We start from the raw sequence: 18659 nt of genomic DNA, 5'->3' as shown, positions 1-18659 counted from the left end.
TTTATTTATTATATTTATTTTGTATTCTTATGAAAACAATTTTTTTGAATTTCAGCTCTAAATGTGCCGAATCCACACAATTTATTGTTTATTTTGCTATTTATTATTATGTATATATACAGGGTTATTGGTAATTATTCTACGTATATCCGTTAGGAGGTGATAGGGGTGACTTTTTGCAATAATTTTAACCCCCATATGCATGATCCAAAAGTGAACCATTTTTGAGTTATCGCATTATTTAGTTTAATTCAAAATTTGTCAAAAATGCAACTTGATCTAAGCATACATAGGGACAGACAGAGTGGTAAGAGACATTGTTTTATACTATGTAATGATAGAGAAAATATCTATATGTAGTTAAAGGATATACTTTTATGTATGTGTGTGTAGTTAAAAGATTTTTATTTCGTAAATTGTACGACAAACTACATAACTGTAGATTGTTAATGTTTTTTAACGTTAAATCAGTTAAAGGGCTTTTCCTTTTCAACAGAATTATTATTTATGAGAGTTACAGTGTCAGAATATTTTTTATGACACAGTTGACCAGATACCGCCCACTTAAACTAAGAACCTTATATTAACGTCACAATTGACAAATGGTAAATAATAACCCTCTGAATAACAGAAATAGATGGACAAAATAGCCTATGCATTAACTGTTAAGGATTACAAGCTAATTCAATTTTCGTTCAAATTCGCTCAGTTTTTTTCTCGATATAGTGTTAAATATTCAAACATTCACATTTATAATATTAGTAAGATATGGCAGTTGGATAAATAGACCACGTGCCAGAAAAATTTTGCTACCACCTTAAACTACCACAAATCAGGGCTATTTACGTAGAAACTGTAAGAAATATTAGCGATACCTACTAAAAATATGTCACAAATCTCGTAACGTATATCGATTACCTATTGACTGACCTGTTCGCTTACATATTATAAAGAAGCCTTAAATCCCGGATCAACTAAAAACAAATGAATTATTCTATCAAAATATGTAAAAGTACAAATCACATTTATAAGACACTCAAAGATACTTTATTCAAATAGACTTTTACAAGCATTTAGAGTGTACATTTTAAAATATAATTTTAAATGCAAAGCTAGTATCGGAACATAGATTATCTCAGAAGCAACTCGGTAGGTTCTCAATTGAAATAATTAAATTAAAAAAGGTATTAGTTGCAAAGCTCTCTTAGAGATAAAAAGCCGGCAGAAGCATTAACTAGGCGACTATTAGTAGTTTATAGAACATAGTCTAAGAACCTTTTTTAATAAATCATTATTTATCGTATCATTACATCATATAAAACAAAGTCGCTTACTGTCTATGTATTCTGTCTGTTCCTGCGTATGCTTACACTGTTTTTAATGGTCTGATATTCTCCTAACAATTTATAAAAGTAAAGTAAAAAATATTTAATACAGTGAAACTTGGTTAAGTGGGAGCTAGATAAGTGAAATACCTCCATAACTGGATCTCATGCTGCGGTCCCATCACTTTAGCATTGAATTACCTCTGTTAGCGGGACGAAACAAACCTCTAAAACTGGAATTCGTTATTCTCTTTTATGATCAGTTACCTCTATTAATCAGACAGAAAGTGATTTTTATATGCTTAAACCTCTGTAACTCAGATAACATTGTTTTGTTCGTATGCTTGCTTATTCTTTTTCTATCAAAAAAAAAAATCAAAATCAAAATCAAAGTATACTTTATTCAAGTGGGCTTTTACAAGCACTTTTGAATCGTCATTTAACAATCAAGTGAAGCTACCACCGGTTCGGAAAGTAGATTCTACCGAGAAGAACCGGCAAGAAACTAAGTAGTTACTCTTTTTCAACATTTAAAAAAATACAGTCATGGTAGTTAATACAATTATTAAATTAATATATCCTGCCTGGAAGTCAACAGGTATTAATTCCACGCTTTTTTATATTAATTTATTTTCATAACACGCTATTTTATTTAATGATTGCACCTCTATAACTGAGACAGATATTTCTTTATACCAGTGTATCTGAGACACTGGGTTAGTGGAATACCTCTTTAAGTAAAACAACATTGCAAGTCCCTTGAAGTCTCACTTAACCAGGTTTCACGTAATAGACGAATATACAATTATCACTGCATAGTATATAACAGAGTCGCTTTTCGCTGTATGTCTGTCCCTATGTACGCTTAAATTTTTAAAAGTACCGCAACTTATTTTGATACAGTTTTTTTAATATATAGAGTGATTCGAGAGGAAGGTTTTTTGTATATAATACATTGCAATAGCAAAATAAAATGCTACGCGATAGGAGTATTCTAAACCAATCAAAATCTCGGAGATATCATGATTAGTTAGCAGTACCATATCGCTTTGTCATTATCATTACATAATATAAAACAAAGTCACTTACCACTGTCAGTCCCTATGTAGGCTTAGATCTTTAAAATTACGTAACGGATTTTGATGCGATTTTTTAAATAGGTAGAGTGATGAGGACGATTTTTATATATAATACATGGACAATATAGTAATGAAACACGGATAATTTTAAAAGTTTCTAATGTGATGTCGTAAATAAACAAATTCTGTTGACTATTTAGTATCAGTACTGCACCCGTGCGAAGCCGACGGTTCGCTAGTAGTTATATATAAAAAACTTTCTTGCCATTAAGTTCAGCTCCATACAAAAAGTGGTATAACTGAGGATAAAAAAAATAAAATGCAAATGACGGTGGCAACAAGAAAAGTCCATTGCGGCTAGAGTGATTTCTCACGTGACAAACATTTTTAATAACGAAAACAACCTTGTTTTTTCTGATATTTTATGGTTCAACCCCTGTCATGATAAATTACTATTAAACACGACAAAACATATATATTTATAGTACACATATACTTCAACAAACAACAACAACAACAACGACAGCCTGTAAATTCCCACTGCTGGGCTAAAGGCCTCCTCTCCCATTGAGGAGAAGGTTTGAAATATGTTCGCACCACGTGTGTTCCACCACGCTGTTCCAATGCAGGTTGGTGGAATACACATGTGGTAGAATTCCTATGAAATTTGTCACATGCAGGTTTCACCGCTGAGCACGAGATGAATTATAAAGACCAACTTTGTTTGAACCAGCAATCATCGGTTAAGATGCACGCGTTCTAACCACTGGGCCATCTCGACTCATACGTATACATACATATACTTATGAATATATCAGTATTTTTCTTTAAAATATTTATATATATTTGGTATTTTATATTCATTAAATTTAACAACTACACGAAATAGTTACTTATTCGTCTTCAAACTGTAAATGATTACTTTACTAGCGACCTGCCTCGGCTTCGCACGGGTGTAATGCTGACACTATATATAATACAGAAATTCGTATATTTAACTTTAATGAAAATATATTGTTAGGATTATATCATACCGTTAAAATCAGTACATTTTTTTGTGTATCATTCTCATTGTCTGTGATTAGATATTTGACAATACACAAGAAAGAAGGCTTTATGCCGAATAAATATATAATAATTAATACGTTCATTGTAAATTTGTCAAATAGGCTTAAAGTAATATTTGCAATTAGTACTTAGAGAAGACTAATAACTCAATAGTCGTAATATATACTGATATTATAAATGTGAATAAACTAATGAAGGGATTTGCATAAAATTTCATATGAAACAAACTTAAACCTCAAGACTTAATCTGCAGTGAAAACTAGTCGATTTCAAATCATCCAAACTCACATTGGAATAAAAAATATATCTAATAATTGCTCCGAATTAAAATTCAAAAAGCTGGATAAAATTATTATTATTTATTCAAAGGCAAAGCAAAATAATTGCTATTATTCTGGAAATAAACGAAAACAAGAGCATTTCAAAAGCCAACAGCAAAAACAGAAAGTAAAAGATATTTTTTTAGCAGGAAACTGCAATGCATGTGATGTTGAAAATTTTAAATAAAATGAAAATTTTAGGAATACCTGCTTAAGCGGGATGGGAAAGCGAACAACGTATACCAACGAAATGAAATATTTACCGAGTATTTAAAAGGTAATAAATACATATTCATTCATTTAAAAATGAATTGAATTAAAAAAAAAAATTCGACAGCCAATAACAAAGTATATAAAACTATTTTTTATTAACGAATTAATTTTCTTGTAGGTTCATATAAGTCGATTTTAATTTACGAAGGAGATTAGCCGTTTTCAAAAAAAAAGTGTCATTATGAAGTATTTTAGTTCAAATAAAATCACCTTAAATATGTTTTTAAGAAAAACGTCGTCGAACGAAAACGCTTATAACGTAAATTATAAAGTACCATAAAGGACAAAGAACACCTGGTTCTGCTTTGTCTGATATAAAAGTTAAACACTTAAAAACATCCAAAATTCGCCGTTAGGTACTTATATTTTATTAATGACTTAATTTTCTTTGACAATCTGTACTTACCACCTTGCTGTTAATTTGTTAGTGATATATCATATGTCATCATATGGTAGTGATACCTATATAACGTATTTAAACGTTTTTTATGGAAGGAGAAAATATTCGATACGTATCGCCTTTTACTTCTAGAGCAGAATGAAATACGAAGTTTAGACTGCCAAAAGTCAGACGTCGCTCATATAGTATATTCTGCTAATTACAGAAGCGTTGCTACAGAAGTATCAAGTGACCATCCCACACAATTAGTACAACTACCATTGTTTATTATAAAATTGATAATATTTTCGGCTATTGTAAAATAAAATCTAAGTAATAAAAAGCTACATATCTCCTATTGATGCTTGAAATAAAAAAGTCGAGTGAAACTAGTTCGATTCAAAATTGGAATAGTTATAAAACTTTTTCATATTGTCCGCAAAGCACAATCCTCCGAAACAAAAATACTATTCAGATATTCTTCTATTGCTAGCCACTTTTATATATATTATTTATTATTTGATTTTGAAATAAATAATGTGCAACTACTGGCACAACGGATATAACATCTTAATTCCTAAGGTTGGTGGCGCATTGGCGATAAAATAAATCTAAAAAATAAAATTGTCTATGGGTAGTGGTTGTCTATGGTAGTACTTACCACCAGGTGGGCCATAGGCTCGTCTGCCAACCAAGAACATAAAAAAATTGATTAATAAATGTTACAAATTAATATAATTAAAAATAAATAATCGCCGAGCAGAGTCGTAGTCAATTTCGTGATCAAAGTTTTATACACAAACGTTGCATTAGATTAGGCACGTTTCGAGTGTTGCTACGCCTTAAGAGATATACTAAATTAAAAAATTGACAGCTTTGTTTGGTCTTTTGCTAAATAGTGTTAAAATTTTCTTATCGGAATTGATATTGAGTTCAACACTATTTAACAACGATGTGTATAACTGACAATAATCACATATGTTGTTTGTTTTTGTAAATAGATAATCTCGAACTCCTACAATAGTAACACATACAAAGAAGACAGAAGTATCAATCCTCTCTTATCCACACCAATATCATATATGCGAAAGTAACTGTCTGTCTGTCTCCTTTTTACGCCAAAAATACTGGACCGATCTAAATGATATTTGGTAAGTACATAAATAGTCTAGAGTCTAAGAAAGGGCAAAGGCCACTTGTTGGAAACAAAGGGGTAAGACCTCTTTGTATACAGATCATCAACGTAATATTTTATGTTAATTTGTAAATATATTCGTATTCTACGGAACCCAAGCCGCGGGTAACAGCTAGTATATTTGAATTAAAGCGTGCGTGTGAGTGAATTTTAATGATCATAATAAAATATCAGTAGAAAGAAAATTATAAACATATTTAAGCAATATGTCCGAAAACAGAAATATTTTATTATTACATTAATACTACTGTAATATTGTATTAATAAAGAGTATCTATGAAACAGGCTGAGTCGTAAAAGTATCCCATTCGTTTCGATGTTGACAGAGATTATATGTATGTGACACGTGTTACAAACAAGGCCTGAAAACATCTATTATTGTATAGGAGTAGTAGCTCTTGTTACACAAACGCTAAAAGATAATTTCATACGCCAAATTAATATGGAAGTTTAGTGTTGATTTTAAAAGGCTAAAAGCAAAAAGGATCTAATGGAAAGGACTCTTTTCCTTTTCCAAATATAAATAACAGGACACTAAAGACAATTCTATGATATTACAAATATTTTGTAAGTTCTTATTAATGTAAGAAAAATAAAAGTGGTATCCTCATAATTCTGCTGGTCCAAGGATTCCTGCCCTTTAGAGAAGAAAGTTGGCAGATTATTAAATCTGCTTTATTGTGGGTAGGTTATGGATAGTTAGGATACATATGTGGCAAAGTTTCAACCAAAACATGCAGGTTTTTTTAGAATGACAACACAGAGCACGAGATAATTATATAAACCAATTAAACAATTCATTAATTTGATTTTTTCACACATTAATCTTTAAATGCGAAGTAAGTAACCGCTGAACTAGGTGAATTTTTTTGTTTTTTTATTTTACCCCTCGAGGGTGTAAAATGTAGCTTTTTCGATTTGAGTGTTATTGGCAAAGTTTTATAAATTTTGCGGGTAAAGCTGAAGGATTAGCTATATTGTATATATATTAATAAACAGAATTTGCGATTCACGTAAAAATGTAAATGAATATATTATTTCATAATAATAGTGTGACTTCTTTTATTTTATTCAAGACTCAAAACATTGCAAACTTAATAACTGGTTACGTATGTACCAATAATTGTATATTCTTTTAAATCTGTCATTTCCCACAATACGGCTCATATATAAGAAAAAATGTGCTATCCTTTTTCATTAATAAATGTTATTTCGCGTGGATCTTACTTAACAGTAAAATGGCGTCAAAAGAAAAAATACCGAATAAAAATAAATTGGAAACACAAGAAAATGTATGTATGGTATATTATGTATTGAATTTAAACATATAATTTTATTAAAAATAATATTTTCATTAATTTTACTATCTATACAATAAAAAATCTTTGCCTGTTTTATTTAGCTGGTTTTAATGAAATAAATAGCATATTAAAAAAACAGACACACATGTAAACGCGCGAACACACATGTATATTAGTATTTTGTGTGTACACCCTGTTCATATTGCATATAATACAAAAATAATAATAATAACAATACATAACAATAATGTAATTTAAATTGATCTTCAAGATAAAATTGTTATGTACACGAAGAATGATACTTTTGACCCGGGTTTTTATATTCAAACGAAGATATGTGCAGAAACTGATACATTTTATTTCATTTCTATCATACAAATCGTTTTCTATTGGTACAATTATTTTCTGCTATTGCTTTATAAATGTACTATAGGAGACATCGCTTATTTAAAAAGGTGGCACTTATGGGATGTTACTCAAGACCGCGTTGATTGGCGGTCTCGAGTAACATCCCATAAGTGCTGAGATGACCCAATGGTGAGAACGCGTGCATCCTAATTGATGATTGTGGGTTCAAACCCAGGCAAGCACCACAATATATATATGTGCTTAATTTGTGTTTATAATTCATCTCGTGCTTGACCGTGAATGAAAACACCATGAGGAAACCTGCATGTATCTAATTTCATCGACATTCTGCCACATGTGCATTCCACAAACCCGCATTGGAACAGCGTGGTGAAATATGTTCCAAACTCTCTCCTTAATGGGAGAGGAGGCTTTATCCCAGCAGTGGGAAATTTACAGGCTGATACGTTTTATTTACTTTTATGGAAGGTTTTCGTCCAGTTTTAATTAATAAATAAACACTATTATTAATTATTTATTTTAGGTTTATGAAGGCAATATAGACGACTACGACAAAACTTATATTCTTGCTAAAAAGTTGTTGAAAATGATTGGAGTACCCCTAACCGAAAACCTAACAAACTTCTCAAGGTAAAAATTAACTTTATTTAATAGCAGAATGTAAATAAATTTAACCAATCTCGTGAAGCTTATCTAGTTTCTTTTTGTTATTATATCTCTGTTCAATATCGGTCTACTGCACTTTTGGTGGTAAAGCCTTGTAGAAAGCTGCCGGGGTAGTGACCCATTCATCATATATAGTATCGCCAGTTTTTAAGTGTGAGTTAGCCAGGTCAACTATCATCACAAGGGACATAACATCTTAGCTCCCAAGATAATATCGGCCCAATAACTATGTAAGGAATTAGTATTATTTTTAGCACCAATGCCAAAAACACAATACTAAAAGAGTTTGTAAACTAAACATAAAAAAAAAAACATAAAAAAGTTTATTCCCATATAAATTGAAACTACTATAAAAATGCCAATGTAAAGTATCAATAAAATAAGACGATTTTTAAAAATGTATGTAGGTATATGTATGTATATTTGTTTCTATCAGACATTACTTTCACAAAGAACCCTCAGAGAATTCTCTCCGAGCAACCACGAAGCTTGTTATTTCGACATTAAAGGCCATAAGTTTATTTTTAAATACATTTTTAGCTTCTGTTGGAATTCACTTTTCTGGTTCAACTTTGCCAATATATTGCTATCGACTGCGTTGGAGACGACGAATATGTTTGTCATGGCATCAATTGGGACGTTCCTTGACCTGTTTACCATGATGCCGTGTGTCGGATTCCTTCTAGTAGGTATATATCCTCCACAAATAGAAATAAATCTAAAAAATATAGTCGAGATGGCCCAGTGGTTAGACACGTGCATCTTAACCGATGATTGCGGGTTCAAAGCCAGGCAAGCACCGCTGATTCATGTGCTTAATTTGTCTTTATAATTCATCTCGTGTTCAGCGGTGAAGGAAAACATCGTGAGGAAACCTGCATGTGACAAATTTCGTAGAAATTCTGCCACATGTGTATTCCACCAATCCGCATTGGAACAGCGTGGTGAAATATGTTCCAAAACCTTCTCCTCAAAGGAAGTTATTGTAAAAAATATACCAAAGACTGTTGAAAACGTTAACTTAAATCTCTTACACTACGTATCAAAACTAAAGTTTTAAAACATCTTCCATTTTGGAACGAAGTATTTTGAAGATGACAAATCTGACATGAAAGCCTGACGCTCTTCGACATGGAGTTTTAATCTGCCGAGACACGGTAGTGTAAGCTATATAACTTCTGTGTCTGTGGCTTGTTACTGGCAATTTGTCGAAGAAAAATACTTAATAACTTTTTAATGAGACATTCGAAGAGTGTAATAAAGGGTAAATGCCAAATTTGCAAAAAAAAAATATTACTTTCGATGGAGCACAACTTTATAACAAATTACCATCTTATATAAAAAAATGTAAGCTCAGTTAACGGGTTCAAGTCTCAACTCTCAAAATATAAATTAGAGAATACCCACTTTTGTAGCGATTAAAATATACACAGCTATTATACTATATTCTATTCCTATTAACTAAGTATCATTAAAGCGAATATGTTTTTTGTTATTGTTACATTTATCATACTGTTCTCATGTAAGTGAATCTGTCTTTTTGAGAGTAAATTCTTAAACCTCAAATGAATTAACATCCTTAATATGTCTGATTGAATAAGGACGGAAATGTGAATTCGTTTATTCATTGAGATCCTTTTTTGCCGTAACTATCCATCATAATTATAAGTTATAACGTATTCGATGGAATATTCAATAAAATGATGGATAGCAAGTATTGTTAGTAGCTTATGCTTTCTACGTATTGTAAAAACTGAAGAATTTGAAAATAGCATCTAGGTACTAGTAAATTAAGTTCTAATATAAAAACTTATCCCCTTTGAATTTATGCAAATAATTATAATCCTTAATAATAACAGTCGTTCCGTTTTCTTAACCGTAACCCACCACAATTTGATAATAAGAAACACCTAAAAACATATTTTTATTACATGTACATGGCCCAGTGGTTACAACGCGTGCATCTTAACCGATGATTGCGAGTTTAAGCCCAGGCAAGCACCATTATATATATGTGCTTAATTTGTGTTTATAATTCATCTTGTGCTGCGGTGAAAGAAAACATCGTGAGGAAACCTGCATGTGTCTAATTTCATCGAAATTCTGCCACATGTGCATTTCACCAACCCGCGTTGGAACAGCGTGGTGAAATATGTTCCAAACCCTCTCCTTAATGGAAAAGTAGGGCTAATCCGAGCAGTGGGAAATTTACAGGCTGTTACTTTTTTTATGTACAATGTGCGATTGAATGGAATTAATTGTATCTGTATATTGTTCTAATTATTACTAAATATCGAAACAGCCATTGCGAAGGCCTACAAGATAAAGCGCTACAGGTCCGTTTTCGAGAACCTGGTGTTGGAGCCACGAGCCATGTGGCCCACGGGACGCATATCTGAAGAGGAACATAAGATCATTAGCGACGCAATGGATCGACTTCGAATCGTCGTCAAAGGTTAGAAAAAAGATTTAAATAAAAAGAAAGGTAAGAAAAGGAGAAAAGGTAGGTAATTAGATAATATAAGGAAATATTATTTATTAATAAAATATATTTTATTCTTAGTTACTATTCTTGTATATGTACATTAGAATTTAGTGTACGTTCACTATTAGTATCATTATTGACTGCCTATCGCTGCCGTATGCGTTAGAGAAAGGAAGACAAAATCCTCCGTAACGCGTTACGTAACGCAACGGTTTACACTCGCTCTTCTTCAAGGCCCTTACAGAAAACTTTCATTATTTTTATAATAATATTCCAGATAATACAAATGCTATAGACTAATGCTGCACGTAAATATTAAACACAAAAATATCTATAACACAAGACAGCGCTATATGTACATATAACAAATTAATATTCGGTTAGGTTAGATATTTGGTAATGAAGGTAGAAATATTTTTCGCCCCGGCTTCGCACGTGTGCAATGCTGATACTTAATATACGACAGAAATTTTCTTGTTTCTTTACTATATCGTACATGTTTTATAAATAAAAACTATCCTCTCCGATTACTCTATCTATTAAAAAAATACCTCATCGAAATCCGTTGCATAATTTTAAAGATCTAAGCATACATAGGCGCAGGCAGCGATAAGGGACATTGTTTTATACTATGTAATGAAGTCAACACATTAGCGCGGTATTTCGGGCGCAAACTGCCGGATATTATTGCGGTGTAATTTTATATACAGTCAGAGTAAGAAAACCTTTCATTCCTTTATCAAGTCTTAAACTCTTAGCAGCCTTTGAATCTAAAAATCAAATCAGTGCGACGCAATGTCATTCTCGATCGGTAAAGCAGATTATCACTCATACTGAGCACACGAAAACAGATCTTAAGGTGACGAACTTTTTCTTACCCCGACTGTAGTTCTGTGGAAACGCGTATTGTCGCGTATCAAAACGTAAATATTCCCCTCGAATCTGCAGCATGCCACCTGACGCGTAAGCTTATGGCTTTTTTATTAACTGATAGTTCAGTTAATAACTTCTTCTTCTAATATGATATAGGTACTAAAGAATATGGTATACTAGAAGTCGCCCGCGGCTACGTTCGCGTTTTAGGGAATTTCTTGTCTGTGTTGGGCAAAAAAGTATGTACTTTCTTGCAGTTCAAGTTTGCCATTCATATTCATTTTCATACCAAATTCATGCCAATTTCATCAAATTCAGTTCAACGGTTTGGTCAAAGAGCGACAGATAGACAGACAGAGTTGCTTTAACCTTTATTATATTAATATAGATTAAATTTTCATATTTTCTAATTAAATTGAATTTATAAGAGAGATTGATATTCTATTAGAATAAAAATATGCCTACTATATGTTTATATATTTTCATCCAGTGTATTTCGTATGCAACGCTATGCTGGCGAGCATTTTCACGGTGCCATCAATGATAGCCTGGATCAAAAACCGAACCGGCCAAGACGTAGACCTGATATTAGGCTTCTCTTACTGGCTGCCCTTCGACCCATTTCAGGGCCATCGATATGAAATCGTATATTTTGTACAAACATTCCATTGTGAGTAACTGCTTATTTTATTGTAATCGTCTGTAGTTAAACTTTATGTTATCCTTGCTTTGCTTGCTATTTTGGTCGTCAGGTGTTAACCATATGCCCTTCTTTGCTTAAGCTTGTATGAAGCATACACAAATTTCATCAAATTCGGTTCAGTAGCTCGGCCGTGTAAGAGTAGTAGACAATCATACCGACATATAGAGCGACGGACGGACGGATAGAGACAGAGTTACTTTCGCATTTAAATAAATAAAGAAAATAAATATTTATCTATAGGAAAGTATAAACTTCGAGAGAGGGATCGTTAGAATACTGCACAGGGCGGCTAACTATTAATGTGTCCGACATATCCCTAATAGTTTATCCTACAGTTTAATTTTAAATACACAATGCTAAACATTGCTTGTCAATTTAATGTGTTAATAAACGATTATTTTTTCAGGTTTCCTTTCCGCTGGCTTTATGGTATGCGGAGATTTGTTATTTTGCATCTTCCTCAGTCATATAACCACACAGTTCTCTCTGCTTGCGATTAGAATAAACAAATTTATGTACGTACCGATTGACGACCAACTCGTGGAATCTTATTCACTCGGTATGTTGAAGATTGCGAATGTCTCAAAACTTATGTGTTACATTAAACTCGATGTGTTAATAAAATGATTTATCAGTCGTGGACAATGCGTCTGTAGATATAAGGCAGATAGTAGAAAAAATAAATGTATGTTTAATTTAATACAACCAAAGACCGAAACGTTTCATCTCATAAAATGGGTCATTATAATTATGTGATAACAAAAAATTCCAATTTTAAAATAAGTACTTACAAGTAATAGGAACATTTAAAATAAATCAATGTTACCAAACTTTAGTGATACTCAGACTAGTGAAGAGCTTATAAAATGTGTTTTATAGCGGAATACAGCAAATTACACACTTCAAATATTAATAATGTAGAGACTACTAATGGCAACGACTCGGAGCAAAGATATCAAGAAGAGTTCGCTTCCATCGTTAAAAGACATCGAGCATTAATAAGGTGATATTATTATTAGTTAATGGAAACACTATTTGAGCCATCTTAGAGTAAATTTGTATTATGTATTATTTTAGAATAGTATAGAAATCGATTACGTGCTGAAAGAGACCAATTGGCCAATTTCTGTATCTATAAAAGTATGTAATTTTACATTGAGCCTTAGTTAAGTAGTATTAGATTCGCGCTTGTCATACTAAAAATTTAAAAAAAAAAACGAATTTGTCTTTCCACAGGCTCTCCAACGATGTTGAAGACATGTACACTTTCACCCTCCTTGTCAATTTTATTAATAGCTCGATAATAATTTGTTTTTGTTTATTCTGCTGCGCGGTTAGTATAAAATTAATATTTTTTTCTATAGTTATAATTTTTTTATTTAATATTTATAATAATTCAAATAATAATATTATTATTATGTAAATAAGTTCAGGAAATACCATAGAAACTGTTTTTTTTATAGTTTTTCACAGACAGTAGACATTAGACAGTCGTAATAATGTAAACTTCTTTTTAGATTATTGAGAAATGGAGCGAGTTCAATTATAAAATATTTTGTTTAACATCTATCTTACAAATATGGATGCTATGTTGGTATGGACAACAGTTACTTGATACGGTGAGTTTTTTCTTTTAAGTGTAGGTTAAAATTGCCTACAGACAATCTGTGAAATGGACTACCTGATGGTAAGTGCATAGACCAATGATGTTGTAGTAAACAGATATGTTATCAACGCGCAAAAAGTGGAGGCTAGAAAACGTCCTAATTGGGACGTTTGCGTTTAGTCGTTTTATTTATTTATTTATTTATACTTCATTGTACACCACATGTTACACATTATAATATGTTACAATATTATATATAATATCGTAGAGTACAACGGGCGGTCTTATGGCTAAGTAGCCATTTCTTCCAGACAACCCAACGTATTACGTTTTACGTAGCAATACGTTATAATACATCATAATTACGTAGTAATACATCATAATTACGTAGTAATACATTATAATACATCATAATTACGTAGTAATACGTTTTGCGTAATTAAAACATTATCCATTTTACTTATTGTTTTTATCAAGCTATCCTTTTTACTTTTAAGGAAATGTAAAAATAAACGGTCCCCGGTGCAGCACACTTTTTTCTGCTGTTTAGTATGGATATAACATATCTGTTTATTAGAATATCATTGGCACAGACTAAACACAAATATCTTCTAACTGCCACTTAAATCGACTAAAATGTTATGCAATTTGTATTTACTTTGGCCCATTGAAACTACAAACCGAACACGACAAACTTGGAGTTCTCGGGCAGAAAAATATTTGATATCTGTGTGATAAGTATCCAGGCGAGCTCGTACAAAATATATTAATATTTCACGTTCGTTGTATATTTTTGAAAAGAAAACGTTATAAAACGAGAGAAGGTAAAACTTACCTTTTACCTAATTGCTTACAAATATTATTATTATTGCTTAAGTTATATCTTTTTACAGAGTACTGGGGTAGCAGAGGCTCTATACAACTGTGGGTGGTACGTTGCCTCAAAAGGAATAAAAAAATCTGTGCTCATAATGATGCAAAGGTACAACAATAATATTAATAAACAAAGTATAAATATATTGTCTTATCGCATGAACAACTAAGTCGTTTTAACTAATTAAAAGCAATGCTTTTATTACAATTTATATTTCATATATTCAAAATAGAAAACACACTTGTTAAAAATTAATAAGTACTAAAAAATATATATAAGTCTATGAAATTATTGACATATCTATCTATATCTTCCAGATACCGCTCGTTTACGATTTATTTTTAAATTATGAATATTCTAAATATTTTAAGGTCGTTTCACATATTTCAGATCTCAAAGAGAGGTATATGTAACCACTTATGGATTTTCAATTGTATCTTTGGACAGTTATGCAACGGTGATTGGATATTTTTAAAGAAATTACCAAGATATAAACTAATATAAATTTAATTTTATTAAAATAAATACAAATGTATTTTCAGATTCTCAAAACATCTTGGTCTTACTTCACGCTTCTGATTAATATGTATAAAGAATAAAAAAAAAGATAAATACTCAACCCCGAAGAAATTAGAAATTCATTAGTTTTTAGATATTGTAGTCAGATGCTTCGTTTATTTTAAGAATATTTTATCTTAATATTTTAAAACGTATCTAGGTTAAAACTTCTATCACTAATTTGATTCCAGCACAATACAAAACGAAGATCATTTTTGTATAACCTTTAGTTTGTAATTTATTTTAAGACACGATAATAATATATGTTTCTTATGTAAAATTATAATCCAGTGTAAAATTTGAAATTGCAAAAACTCATACTTGGGTAATATACTAACAATCTGTTTGAGAAGGTTTAATATAGTTATTAAAGATTATTATATTTTTTACCTGTTGTTAAATGCTAATGTCAATGTCATATGTCAAGTTAGATTTTCTTGAAATTGATAATATTTTCTGTATTCATTTATAGTCTGTGGTTTAGTTTAATATTAAATTTGATCGTGATTCGTGGATCGCAGTGAATTCCTTAGCGGCGAAGTCAATATTATATCAAGATGTCTAATAAAAAAAACAAGGAAATACAACGAGACGACAGTGAAAGTGAAGAAGAACAAGAATCTGGAAGCGAGAGGGATTCAGACTTTGATTCCGATGGAAACTATGTTGGCGACAAGGTGAGTCAAAAACATAACCTAGATAACAAAACACATGGCGTTCGTCATAACAACATGAATAACATGCCGCTATAAAATACTTGTGACTTAAGTACAATTTATTTTATGAAAAACATTACAAATATATTTATTCGAATGTATTTAGTATACAAATGAATATAAAATGATATGTATAATTATATTTCACAATTCTTTGAAATTGTACAATAAATGTTGTTATATCATACGTTTGTTTTCGATGAGCATTCCAATGCACGAAAATAAACAAATTGTTTATATTGCTTAAAACAATCCACATCATATGTAGTTCAAAATTACAAAATGTTAGGTTGCCACTAGTAAGCAACGAAAAATATCTGTGTAACATTTCCATACTCGAGATTAAAATTGGACCCAAACTATGTATCTAATATTATGTGGTTATAGAGACGATACAATGTTTCGCCTTTATATACTTATCGTGATATGTATGAAGTGATAAAAATGGTAATAATGTAGAGTAAAGAATAGTTATAAATAAATAACTGAAAAAAATATTTTTCAGGAATTACTAGCAGACTTTGAAGGACGAAATCCAGAAGATTGTGACTTTCATGGCATAAAACAACTCTTGAGGCAACTGTTTCTTAAATCAAATGTTGATTTGGGAGCCTTAGCACAGATTATTATTTGTAAGTGCAATTAAATTTTTAATTTAATTTTATATGAAAACAGACAATGAAATTTTAATTGTTGTATTTAATTTATTTTAGCACAAAATTATATTGGTAGTGTTGTTAAACAGTGCCTAGATGATGGACAAGATGATGATGATGATGACGATGATGGCAGTGATGGAGTCTTTGGAATGACCACAGTGATAAATATTACCAAAAGAAAAGTGAGTTATTTTCTTATAATATATTTAAAAAAGGAATGCCCATGAATACTAGTGTTGGCCTGAGCCTTTGTGCTTAACTTGCCACAGTGTAAATCAGATATGCATAACATTGTTTTCTTATAAATAAATGCTTCTCTCAGGGGCTAAGTTTATGTGTAAGTTATATTCTTCCAAATTTAATCCATCCAGCCATTGTTGCATGGTTGTGTAATAAATATACAAACATATAAATGTTACATTTTGAGTAACAGCATATGTATGCAACTTTATTTTTTATATATACTTGAACTGTATAGTTATTTCAACTGATAGCTTTGCTGACCTAATACATTTACAATTTATTAGTTCATAATTAATTTGAATAAATTCCTTTTTTTATTAAAAATGAGTAACAAAAAATTGTATAATTGCACAATTATAATATACCTGTTTAAATAATGGGGTAAATAAATATATAATAATGACTAGTTATCAATTCATATATATTAATGAAAGATTTTTATTTCAGGATGAAAATTGCATCAAACAAGTCAGATTATTGCTAACCACACTGGCCAATGATAATGCTGATGACCGAGTAAAAGCCCTAGTCAACAAAATACTCTCAGACGATGCTAATCATGTAGGCTTAATTATAAATGAAAGGTATTATATCATTAAATATTACAGAATCTAAATAATATTGCAATAATTGAGAACTAAGTCTGTTCTTACACCTTACAAGTTTATACTTAACTCAGTTCAGACTTCTTATTCTAGAGTTTGTATTAAGAATAAGAGCCATGTCACCTTAATATTGCTCCAGAATTATGTATTATTTTCTGAAAGAAATTGACAAATTTAAAGTTTGATATTTCAAATATGATATTAGACTTTCAAAGCAAATTGTTTACAATAATTTTAAAAATTAAATAAACAATTTTATTTCAGGATTCTCAACATTCCAGCCGCTATCAGCGTACCACTCTTCTCATCACTGCAAAATGAGTTAGACAAAGCATTAAAAAAGAACATGCCCTATTCATTCCAGTACCTTGTATGGATTTGTAAAACATATAAAACTGGTGGTGAGTCTTTCTCTCTTTCTACTTTAATATAAATGTATTTAAGATCTAATTGAATAAGTAAAATTATTTACTGATGTTATTTTTATTTTATATAGTTAAAATGACATGTAACAATTGCCAAAATAAAATTAAATATATTTGTTTCTGTTTAAAGATGAGGAATCAGAAGTATTGTTTGCAAACCAAGAGGAGAAGCCTTTAGTTGAAGAGGCTTTAGCAAGTTTTGATGTAGATGTGACAGAACAGGCAGAATTATCTCAGTGGGATTTCGATGGAGGTGCTATGACTCCTTGTAGGAAGGTACGTTTTTAAATCAGTCTTTTCACTAATCTCACAAGAATATGGTAAAGGCTGTGAATTTTTGATTCCATTAAATTATTTTCAAGATATCATGGACTAATCCTGATAAAAGTACAGAAATTCTTGGTTCTTTGTGTCAATTTTATATAACTTCTGATAAATGTCGTATATTTCAATTTCATATATGAAAAATATCTAATACTCTATATATATTGTAATAATTCAACTACTTTCTTAATTACAGGTACTAATCTTCGAAGGCAGTAAATTCAATCAATTAGTTAGGCTGCTGAAAGAAGAGGTGGAAAGTGTATAAGAATATGCTTACTTGATCATAAGTTATGTCATACTACGCCATTATTACACTGGATGTAATTATATATTTATACTCTTAAGAATATTAAATTTACGCTAAGCTTAAGAACTTTGAATTTTATTTTCTTTCCTTTTTTATTTTTAAAAGTAATATATAGAAAAGTACATCTAGAATTTTCATAGAAACCTCATATAGAATTCTAGCAAGATTAATTATATAAATAATAGAAATGCAACTATCACTCTTGTCACCATTCCACGTGGTCAAGATTTATACAGTAACTAGTTTTAGTTCATATTTTTATATATTTAAGCATTTCTTATGTTAATAAAAGAACAATAGTAA

At 30.7% G+C, this 18659-nt stretch overlaps 2 protein-coding genes across 2 annotated transcripts; both read left to right on the top strand.

Moving 5' to 3' along the window:
* The first annotated feature begins 8526 nt into the window (after nt 1–8526).
* LOC124539824 (odorant receptor 4-like) lies at nt 8527–15115 on the top strand. The gene is made up of 10 exons (XM_047117183.1): nt 8527–8664; nt 10278–10430; nt 11824–12003; nt 12443–12650; nt 12989–13039; nt 13273–13369; nt 13554–13655; nt 14536–14624; nt 14907–14973; nt 15059–15115. Exons 1-10 carry the CDS (start codon nt 8589–8591, stop codon nt 15113–15115), a joined length of 1080 nt encoding a protein of 359 aa, XP_046973139.1. The 5' UTR covers nt 8527–8588.
* A 423-nt stretch (nt 15116–15538) lies between these two features.
* On the top strand, nt 15539–18422 carry LOC124539702 (protein BCCIP homolog). The gene is made up of 7 exons (XM_047117036.1): nt 15539–15751; nt 16296–16422; nt 16504–16631; nt 17140–17276; nt 17562–17698; nt 17853–17998; nt 18243–18422. The coding sequence occupies exons 1-7, from the start codon at nt 15632–15634 to the stop codon at nt 18312–18314; spliced, it is 867 nt and encodes a 288-aa protein (XP_046972992.1). The 5' UTR covers nt 15539–15631; the 3' UTR covers nt 18315–18422.
* The last annotated feature ends 237 nt before the right edge of the window (nt 18423–18659 follow it).

Source organism: Vanessa cardui, chromosome 23 (genome assembly GCF_905220365.1).
Source record: "Vanessa cardui chromosome 23, ilVanCard2.1, whole genome shotgun sequence".
NCBI classification, from domain to species: domain Eukaryota; kingdom Metazoa; phylum Arthropoda; class Insecta; order Lepidoptera; family Nymphalidae; genus Vanessa; species Vanessa cardui.
The sequence above is the reverse complement of the archived record's forward strand: the minus strand, read 5'-3'. Positions and strand labels throughout refer to the sequence as shown.